The sequence below is a fragment of the Pundamilia nyererei genome, unplaced genomic scaffold, assembly GCF_000239375.1.
Source record: "Pundamilia nyererei isolate P.nyererei 1_Seehausen unplaced genomic scaffold, PunNye1.0 scaffold00003, whole genome shotgun sequence".
Classification (NCBI taxonomy): Eukaryota; Metazoa; Chordata; class Actinopteri; order Cichliformes; family Cichlidae; genus Pundamilia; species Pundamilia nyererei.
This window is the reverse complement of record NW_005187404.1, coordinates 4,486,074-4,497,450: the sequence shown is the minus strand read 5'-3', so window position 1 is coordinate 4,497,450 and position 11,377 is coordinate 4,486,074. Positions and strand designations below refer to the sequence as shown.

Sequence of the window (11,377 nt, the reverse complement as noted above, 5' to 3'; positions counted from 1 at the left end):
TAGCAACAATTTTTAGGTTTAACTTTGAAAAAATTTGAATATAATTTTGATTAATGTTTTTAACAGGGGAGGTATGCAGTATGAACTCCCTGGTTATTTCCCAGTTGCTTTGTAATTGTAATTCATTGGTAATTTAGATCCATTTATACAAATACTAAAGCGTAATTATAGATATAGAAACATAATTTTGTTGTGTTGCGTTTTTAGCTTAGCTTATAGCTCATTATATTATTTATTAGTGATATAAACTCTATTAATGATAAATGCAACGTTCTGTTTTTACCTTATTAAAAATGTATATATATTTGTGTAGCTGGGCTCCTGTCCACACTCCAGAACTGATTTTACATCATGTCAATTTAACCAGTCAAATGAGTGTAGCAGCTGATCATTGCATTTTATTTTGACTGACTTCTTTCAACAAAAGTTTTGAGGAAATAATAACAATCTAGACATTATGGAAACATTCTTAAATTAATAGAAAACAAGGGAGCTGGTCCCTGATTAAATCTCAAATATAAAATGGAGACAGTAATTGCAACAAGTTAATATTGCTGATGCATAAGGATCAGTGCCATTCTCATGTGGAATGGACTAGCATATGAGATTAAAATAGAAACATGGAAGTGAAGATTGTTGATTTTACATATTTTAATATATTTCAACATAACTGATGTGAAGATGGAATTGCCTCAGATTGCTACAGAGACTGAAGAAGACTGTTGTCTTCATTTGTATTTAAAATGAGGTAAATGTGGTCCACCATCCAAAAAGACACTTTTAATTTTAATGTGGAGCACATTCAAGAAATATCTAAAGTGCTTAAAATGCTATTTCTAAGACAGTAGTTGCAGTAGTATTCATGATGAGAGTTTCAGGCTAGCGTTCTGCGGGCCACAGCAGCGTGAGACTGACCTTACTTCCAGAGTCCTTGGGTCCACACTCTCCCTTGTCATACCACCATTTGTTTTTCAGTTTGTCTAAGACGCCTGCTTCGCTCAGTTTCAAAACTGCAAGGTTTACTGGGGTTCTTCGCGTGTAAAAATAACATAAATAACATCATAGGTCATGTTATTTTATGTTATTAGAGTATTTCTCATTTGCATTGCACATCTCAGTAACAAAGAAAAACTTTTGCTTAGATTGAGTGACCTAGCATGGATCCCACTGAATACATGTGTGTATGCTCGTTGAGGAGGGGCTGGGGGGAGCGAGGAGCTAAGGCGAGCTACAGACATATGAGTGGGACCCACCTTTGTCACTTCAGGTAACACACCCATGCTGCCCCAGCTCAACTTACAACAATCCAGAGGCAATTACTATTAAACCGGGACTATTGGCGTCAGGCTAGCTCTGTGTCACAACTGGGAGAGTGAGAAGTTCGCAAACTTACTTTGCATGCGTCGAAGCAGAAATGATCTTTTCTTTAAACTCTCCCTAATGCATATCATCAGAGAAAACAAATGGGTAGTTCTGTCTGTTGGTTGGTTGACTGTTTTGACCCCATTAGTTGGGAAATTTGGGGTGAGCATCAAAGGGTTAATCCGTTGGCAGTCATCAACAATCAGTCATCATCGAAATACACTAACAGGAAGACTACTGCCAGTCCACCACTTTGGGCTGTGACTAAAATCGATGGACTGCTATGATATTTGGATGAAACTAGGCAATGAAATTCTTGTGTTCCTAAAGATGAATTGAAATAATTCATCACAGAGTCAAAGTTTTATTTATTCAGTGTTTTGATTTGTGACAAAATCTAAATATATACACTGCTAATGATGGTTTCAATAATAGTTTATATAGTTGTGCATACTAACAATAATTAATATTAATTACATGACAAATAACAACTAATTAGCATGCATTTAGCTCAAAGCCTGTATCTAATTACAGCCACTAACAAGCATGTAGAATTTATTCCTGTGCAAATGAACTTGATAGACTGCATTTAAAATTTCTCAGTTTTCAAACTGACTAAAGGAATGAAACTTTTGTTAAAGATCTAGCTGAATACTTTTAGAAATTAAAATATTTGACTCTTTATCACACTATAGAACTTTTTTTGCTGAAAAATGTTCCAAATTGCTGAAATCACACATATCCTGTGATTGTTTTTTTTTTGGTTTTATTAATTATTCATCTCTCCACCTGCCTTTAGTCAAACTGAGCCTCTCAGGGGGTGTCTGCATTTGACTCTAACTAGACTGTTTGTTTTCTCTCTACTCTTCCCAGAGCTGCCACTAGGGGGCAAATATTCCCGTCTTGACAGTAATTGCTCTCTTTATTATTCCAGCTATCCATCAGGGAAACCTCTTTCCATTACTTTGCACTCTGTCCTGTCAGAGGGACATTACCAGTTCAGTGCAAAGCACCTTTAAAATGGTTATCTTCATGAGATGTGCTTGATTTATTTTGGCAGCTACTCAGAATAGGGATATTTTTCCATGCATTATAAAGAAAATGAGCATTTCCCCCCCTGATGATTCAAAATGAAAGTAGGATATATTTACATTTTCCAGCAATCGGGTTCTGGGTCTCTACCAGGTCCAGCCAGCTGATTCATTTAAAAAGAAGTTATTTCAGGGGTTTTCATTGTATGTGTATCAACAAGCTTCAAAGTGCATTTGTCATTGTGTCTGAACTTATATATAAAGTCACAGACCGTGGACATTAGCGCAACCATGTGCCTATTTTTGCAACTGCAGGTTGTCTCAAGAGATTTAAGCTATCTCTTCTATCCTCCCTGTACGCTGCGTGACTCTTTGCCAGGGCAGATGCATGTGTTACACTCCCAGGACGGGGGCTGTCGCGAGCCACTCAGCTGGTGAGCAGCCCCTGTCACCTGGAGGTGGGGGGGGCAGACAGAGAGGGCTAACCTTGGAATCCCCTCCCCCGCTGCCACATTCTCCTTTGTCATACCACCACTTGTTTTTCAATTTGTCCAACAGGCCCTGCTCGTTGAGTTTTAGCACGGCCAGGTTGACCGCGTTTCTTTAAGTAAAAAAGGAGGAACAGATAAGATAGTTTGGTCAGAGCAGAGGATGGAGGGACAAACAGACAAGATGGACGGGGGACCGTAGTCAGGAGAAGGAAAGGGAAAAGGAGGACGAGAGGGAGCAGAAATTAGGATGGGCTGAATTCACACATACAGGTGAGTTAGAGGGGAAAACCGCACCCCGGACAACGCTCTCCCTTACTATCACTCCTTGACTTACTTCTGGAATTTTTTCCAAATTTGTTTTGTGGTTTTACAAAAAAAACCCTCTTGCGTTACTCTTCTGTATCTGGCTGCACTAACATCAGATGCTACCACAGTGAGTGTCAGATTACTGGTATATAGTGTGTTAACCAGGTCTCTGTAGTGTACTGATGAGGCACTTGCCCCCTCCTGCTGCCCCCCTGCCGTCCTATTGCTCTGTGTGTGCACATTGTGTTTGTGTGGCCTCCGTTTCCTAAGGCCCTGCTTACTCTGTTAAAGGGACTGACCTCTAAACAAAATTCAGGGACACAGGGATAACTATTTGGCATCCGTACAGTGTATGTTTGTCTGTATACCTAGCATGATTTTAATGAAATACAAAATCATTACTTGCCAATACTTCTTTGTAGATGTGCATGCAGTGTGTGGCCTCGAGTGTCTAAAATGTTTATGTTTAAGTAATTTAATTACATGTAAATTTTCCATGCAAAAAAGAACAAAAATTAATTGAATCTGTTTGAATGGCAATTTACTTCATCAATACACAGTTTTTAGCAGGGGTGTCAAACGTAAGGGCCAGATTCTGCCCCCCCAATGGCCATACTACGCCAAAGTAACAATACAAAGACATTTCTATATTAGAAATATTTCTTAATGATGATTTATTAATTATGAATTACTCTCCAGTAATTGTAACTGCAGTAGAGTCCGTGTAGCGAGCCACATGAACGTTTTTCTGTAATTTTACACACTTATTTATTTATGCTAACAGATTTCTTTCATTTACTACAGCAGCAATTTTTTTTATCATGTAGAACAACTGAGACATTAAATTGAAATTAAACTTCTTTTTCTTATTTTAAATGGGATTAAATGTGTAGTTAAACATCTTTACACTGACAGAAAAGGGAGTTTGGACTGTTTATGATGAAAGCGAGACGTATGTGCCCCATAATGTAAAATCAGTTTGACATCCTGGATTTATAGCAAACATCCATCCATCCATTTACTTCCACTGATCCTGAAGCCTATCCCAGCTGTCATAGGGCGAGAGGCGGGGCACACCCTGGACAGGTCGCCAGTCTGTCTCAGGGCTACACAGAGACAGACAACCATTCGCACCCACATTCACACCTATGGGCAATTTGGATTAATCAATTAACCTATCGCCACAAACTGCATGTCTTTGGACTGTGGGAGAAAGCCGGAGTACCCAGAGTGAACCCACGCAAACACGGGGAAAACATGCAAACTCCACACAGAAAGACCCCGCCTGTTGGTGGAATTGAACTCAGGACCTTCTTGCTGCGCGGCAACATTATTTGAAAAATCATGCTTCATGTTTACAAGGGCCAAGAGTTATGGTATGACTGTGTCATTTTCTGCTTTCTCTGCCACATCTTTGATTTTTACAGCTGCCCATGAACTCTTTCCTGTCATCCTCTTCTTGTGCGACTGTGCTCTGCTTTTGTTTGTGCGATGCTGATCGGCCATACTAATCTCTGCACAAAGGCCACAGCAGTCGCTGCGTACTTGTTTATTTGTCTGGCCCTTTGTCTGTGCACTTGCCTATCTGGAAGCACTATCTCATCTCTGACGGTCTGATGGTACACTGGTGTTAAGAGCTTAGAAACAATATTCGAGAGATTCGAGAAGAGACAGCGTTCTCTGGGGTGATCTAATCTGCCGGCCATGACTAATCTCATCAACATAAGAGGAATGGATGAAAACAGTTCAAAAAGATCTGTAAAGCATGATAATGACAGTCACATATTAAAAGTCACATCAAAAGGAGTCATATAGCAGAAAGTAAACAATACTATTAATGTTCAGCTCAGTCAGCAGAGTATTCATGCTCTTCATCATCATCACCATCATCATCATCACATCAAATGATTACTGCACCAGGAGGAGAGGCAGGCTCATCCGGCGTGCGCACTCGCAGCCTTGTGCAAGTCTGTTTCTGCAGACTGAGAGCAGCCAGAGACAACCGTGGATAGTCCCAGGTATGTGTTACGGGGGAGCTTCCAAAGGAACCTATCCACTTGCTGTCTATCACAATTTTCCCTCATAAACGGGAAAACCTTTTTTTTTTTCTCGTTTAAGAAAATAAGAGCTAAACTACAGGGCGACAGGGGTCTTGAGGAACTTTGCACCACACACAGGGGAAAGTTATAGGACATGGTGTGAGGCTGATGTGCTGTTTGTGCTTTGCCTTTTATGTGGCAAATCTGAAATGCTGACAGAGATAGATGGAGGAGAGAGGAGTGAGCAAGTGGTCCAGCTTTGCTGAATTTAGTCAATTATTTTTTTCTCTCAGCAGGCACTTGTCACATTGAGAAGACAAAGTTTCTTTACTGCTGTCACAGTCACCTGGAAAATGAATTATCTGCATTGCTGAGGATATCGCAGTGAAACCTATTGAGACTGTTACTGTAAGCTCAAGTTAACAAGCCAGAGAAACAAATGTCTACTGAGGGAAAAACAAGATAAAATGACCAACTTCACTTTGTCATTTGTTTCCTCCATCTTATGGTTTCTATTTCATGTTGATGCACTTTTCCCTTTTAAAAAAACTACTACTAATTTTTCTGTTTGTTGGGCTTTAATTTGAGATTGTTCAATTATCTATTAATTTAACTGGTTTAAAGATTGAAACTGTGTCTTTCTTTTGTTTGTGGATCTGTATTTTTCCTGTATTATATTTACTTTGAATTCCCCCCATTGGACAGGCCCCTCTGCTTCCTGTTCCTCACTTTTTTTCTTTTCCTGGTTGTCTATAAATTCCCCCCGTGGCTCTGGATGGAGTGGCAGCAGTCTGTGGTTCTGCCTCTCCTTGTGGTCATTCTCTGGTAATAAATCTCTCTTTTAATCATCGTCATGATCAGTATCATGGAAGAGTGAGATGATAGCAGACAAATGAACAGAGTTACCTGGAAGGTGGCCCTGTGGAGAAAAGGTGGTTGAAAATAGCAACAAAAAAGAAAGGAAGGACACAAGCACAAAGCGACGTATGGATGACAGCGACACAGGACAAAGACGGTGGAGGTGACATGCTTTGATTTAACAGATGGCAGAAGTGAGAGCAAAGAGTCGAACAGAATTACAAACAATACAAAAAGGAAGGCAGAAAGTGGGGGGAAAAAGAAATTAAGGTATTAACAAAAGAAAATATGACTAAACAAATGATTTGCACGTTTAACACATTTATCGAAGTCACTGCTGCTCGGTAAAAACATATAACTGCCATAAATCCATAAACTGTGTTAAATCAATAACATTTACTGTTAATTTGGGACTTTACGCTTGCGAGAATCAATCAATATCCACTTCGGTCAATTTTTACAATTCTTTGGTTGAGAAATTTTCACCAGACAGCAGTGAGAGGTTGATTTAGGTCAAGTATTAAAGGCACAGCAGGGTAGGTGGAATATCGCAGCAATAGTCCAGTATCAGCGTCGTTACTGTTTCCTATTGTTACACTATTCCACCCACCTTAACTGTGAGCCTTTCGGTGTTGCAATGCCGTATCCTTTGGAGTCCAGGTTGCCTCCGACTTTCATGGTATCACAAGGCTTTCGCTGCTCCGTGTATTCGTTCATGGTGGACTCGAGAAGGAAGGCGTACTTCCCCTTGGACTTTCGGACCCTTGCCACGCCTTCTGCTGTGGTTTTGGTGAAGACAGTTGGCTCAGCGGATTTCATATATGACCACATCTTCTCGTATACAGCTATTTTGGATCTCTAGCATGGAAGAGGGGCAAAGGGGAGAAAGGAAAAGGTTAACAGGGAATTAATGGGTATAATTCAAATTCAAATTCAAATTCAAATTCAAATTCAAATTCAAATTCAAATTTTATTTGTCACACACACACAACCATACACAGTATGACATGGGGGTGAAATGCTTGTAGCTGTACAATGCCCGACCATTAAATGACAGAAGAAAAGTTTTACAATATTTACAGTTTACTACAAAAATTTACAAATTAATTTAGGAATTTACAGTAAAGAATGTGCAAATAGCAGAAGAGATTATAAAGATAAGGATTATAAATTATAGGAATTATAGGATTATAGGAAATGTGTGGTGGTGCGTGTGGTGACGTGTGTGAGAGTCCAGTCTTATAGTGACGTGTTTGGGAGAGTCCAGTCCTACACCTGGTTCAGGGCCCGAATAGCCTGGGGGAAGAAGCTCCTCCTCATTCTCTCTGTTTTGGCCTTAAGGGAGCGGAAGCGCTTCCCAGACCTCAACAGTGAGAAGAGTCCATTGTTGGGATGGGAGAGGTCCATCATAATCTTCCTAGCTTTGGTCTTGCACCGCTTGGTGTAGATGGACAGCAGGTCAGGGAGCTCTGATTGAATGATGCGTTCTGCCGAGCGCACCACTCTTTGCAGATCTCGTCTGTCCTGCTTGGTGCTGTTCCCAAACCAGGTGCAGATGTTTGCCGTCAGGACGCTCTCGATGGTGCAGGAGTAGAAGTTCTTGAGCACCTTCAGTGGCAGATGGAAGTCTCTAAGTCTTCTGAGGAAGAAGAGACGCTGACGGGCTTTCTTAACCAGGGAGTTGATGTGACAGGACCATGACAGGTCCTGAGTGATGTGGACACCCAGGTATCGGAAACTGTCCACTCTCTCCACTGGCGTGCCACTGATGATGAGGGGTTTGTAATTCCTCGCCTGCTTTGTAGTGAAGTCCACGATCAGCTCCTTAGTCTTGCTGATGTTTAGGAGGAGGTTATTCTCCTGACACCAGGTCTCCAGGTTCCTAATCTCCTCCAGGTAGGCCGTCTCGATGTTGTCGGAGATCAGGCCAACAACAGCAGTGTCGTCAGCAAACTTGACAATGGAGGTGGTGTCGGATGTGGCTACACAGTCATAACTGTACAGTGAGTACAGCAGGGGGCTTAAAACACAGCCCTGAGGCACTCCAGTGCTGAGTGAGATGGAGGGGGAGACTTGTTTTCCCACCCTATAAATTCACAGTTATAGGAGCAAATTTTCCCTAAAATGATGTGGAAGCCAGCTGTCAAGGAAGCTACGTTGTAGATGTTCACTGTATATATTTCAGCCGTTTAATAAAAATAAATGAGTCCCACTAACAAATACTGCCTGTTTGTTGCTAAGTTATCGATGTTCTCCAAAAGATATTAAACATTAAACACTCAAACTTGCCAAACACATTGCTCTTAAACTTGATTTGGGAAGGTTAACAAAAATGAAAACAAAATTCCATTTTTGTGACCTATTTCAAATGGATTTATGCTTAAGGAATGAGTAGAAATTAATTGGTTTTCAGCTACAAGAAAATATAGAACAATGCCTGCCAGTCTTTTTCTTTTATAAATATTACTTTGAACAGTGTGCGGACACTATCTAATTAATTATTCAAATCGACATGCTGATCTTAGTGCTGACTTTACTGATTCAAAAAGGAAGCTGTTAATCCATGTTAACAATCCATGTTTCCACTGGATTTGATTTGTTGCTACAGCTTCATATGATGTGAAGCTGACTTTTCCTCTTTTAGTCCCTGAGTAAAATGATGCTGTTGATGGTGTGCTGTGTCTTCAATGTTTATCTCCTGGTGTATAATCACATTTACTGTATAACCACATTTAAATTATGACGTAGATGCTAACAAGTCAAGCATCAGTCTTACTTTTTACTGGAATACTTGTACACTAAGCTGGTGTGTGGTTATGAATTTAGGACTGAGTACAGTACAAAAGTCTTCAGCCACCACTTATTTCTTTATATTTTGCCTTGAACAAACCAGACGTTTTTGGACTTTGGCTGCTTTTTCACTCATTTTCAGTCCACTCTTTGTACCTGGCTATTTTCAGAGGAAGGTTGTGTTTTTTAAAACCACTTACTGTGGTTGAATCATTCAAGCATACAGAATATGCCGAACCTAATGGGTGAACCAGTGTTGTAGCTACAAATATAACAAAATGTATCTTTAGGCACTTTGTTACTATTAGCTTAGCCTATTAAAAAAATGATAATTATTTGCAATTTCTTTACTTGAAACTTGAATCTATGAAAAATTCCAAAATAACTCAGTTTTTCAAGCATATAAACTGTGCTTTTGTACCAATATGGTGAAACCCAAAGAGCCAAAAATCTAGCACATCTCTACATGTTATACAGTGTTTCCTTAAAGACACATAATGGAAATGACAGAGACAGAAGTGGCAGGCCTAAAAAACTACAAGACAAACCAGGGACAAAAAGCAGGGGTATGTCACATCACTGAAAAAAGACTGAATATCAGTTGCGACAGGTCATATGGGGTGGTGAATCCAAATTGAAAATTTTGGGTTCAATCAATTTGAAGACAGAGGAGGTCAGGCGAGAGCTACAACAGTGAGTGTCTACAGCCATCTGTAAAACATTTCAGACAGTGGTGCTGGGGATCTTGTCAGAACTGATGGAATTATGAATGCATTGAAGTATTTTCAGATCTTGATCCACCGTGCTGTACTAGCTGGAAAGCGTCTGATTGACATCACAATGATCCCAAACACACTGTCAATGCAGTAAAAGCACACCTGGATATCGGTCATGGATTGGTCTCCCCAGAGCCTGGACCTCAACATCCATGAAGCGGTGTGGGATCGTCTTGTGTGGTCATACCAGATATTGGCTTTTGAACTTATTATAATTGTACAAACTCTGTTGCACATATTTCAGTAAATAAATTCACCAGTTTCTTAGCAAAATACAAAGAAATGAAAGGTGGCTTAAGACGTCTGCACAGTATTGTAAATAAACTCTATTATATTTTTTTATAATGTGTACTGTATACATCCTACATATGTCTGTGGTCTTGTAATTCTGCACATCGGTCTGTGTGTATATATGTGAAATGATTTGTTTGCTTGTGTGTGTGAACTGCGTGTACTCAAGAGTGAAAATAACAAGCAGAGGAGTCAAACTGTCATCCTCCACCAGCGCACTGCTTCTTTCTTCTCTTTCACTCCTGGTGATAAAGTGTTATTCTGTCGCTCTTCGAGCAACAAGCCAGGGCCTCAGCCACTGAAACCAGCACCCGGGGAATGATATGTGTGTGTATCAGTGTGCTGCTAGTGCGTGACGGACACCTATCCCATAATAATGTCACACACATCAAAAGGCTCCGCCTCTCTTCATTCAACCCTCTCTTTCTCTTCATTTTTCTCCTTCCATTTCTTCCTCTGTCTGCCAAAGTCTATCACAGTTTCTCACCCCCCCCCTCCTGTACACCTCCAGCCCATCTATCCAAGCCCCCACCTATCAAAGAAAGTGAGACCGAGAGACGCCGATAATAAACGCGCGTGTACAAAGCGCCGTCTAGCCTTGGAGGGATGGATGTGTGACAATAAGGTGTGACTCTTTCCAGATTCTTTAACAATGAGCGTAGCTGTGAAAGAGGAAAATGGATGCTGCAAGTCACCTTCAGGCATGCACAATATGGAAACGCTTTTAAACTTACATGGACGCACATACCGTGTTTCTGCGCGTTACAAAACGCCACTCAAACTTGCTTACACATATAAGACACATGCATATGTTGCTTTATGTGCACACGATATTGTATGTACACATCCACGGTCACACAAACACACTTGCATGCACACACAAGATAATTAATGGTGGTGGCGAATCCCCCTCAGCTGTGGGAGAGTAAATTGCTTTTTCACCCTCCACAGATTTCAGCCTGCTCGTTATGTTGATGATGCCAGAGCGACTAACAGAAGCACAAACTGCCTGCTACATTCTCCCCCCTTTCCTCCTTTGTCTCCAGACACAAATACCAGTGCACACATTCCTACAGAGCAGAACTGTTTATATACACATAACATGCACAGGAACAAAAACAAATCTTAATAATTGTGTGAAGCAAAAGGGAAAGAAAAAAAAATAGGATTGTGTGCATGTTCATGTGTGTCAACTATTAGCACTGACTGGAAGCCACATAGGTGAAGAGGTCAAAGGGTGAAGGTGTAATTGGGGCTTCTTTACCCCACTCTGCTACTCTTTCCACTTTCTTTTCATAGCAGCATATTCTATCCCACCGGTTATCCTTGACTTTACTTACCTTACTGCCTACTTTTATAATCATTATGGTTTTATTCCTTTATTTTGATTACAGTTTTTCTCAGTCGCTTTGGTGCGTTTCTCAGAACACCAT

General features: G+C 40.5%; 1 protein-coding gene across 2 annotated transcripts in view; it reads right to left on the bottom strand.

Moving 5' to 3' along the window:
• The window catches only part of gria4a (glutamate receptor, ionotropic, AMPA 4a), a 128,077-nt gene that overhangs the window by 6,673 nt on the left and 110,027 nt on the right, over positions 1-11,377 (bottom strand). Inside the window, exons 15-16 of one of the 2 annotated variants that reach the window (XM_005720719.1) lie at positions 6,698-6,945; positions 2,880-2,994 (exon numbers count right to left, since the gene is read on the bottom strand). In XM_005720719.1, the coding sequence (XP_005720776.1) occupies positions 2,880-2,994; positions 6,698-6,945 (363 nt within the window). Of the gene's footprint in view, positions 1-915; positions 1,031-2,879; positions 2,995-6,697; positions 6,946-11,377 lie in introns of both variants that reach the window. The other variant, XM_005720720.1, reaches the window with a different exon arrangement.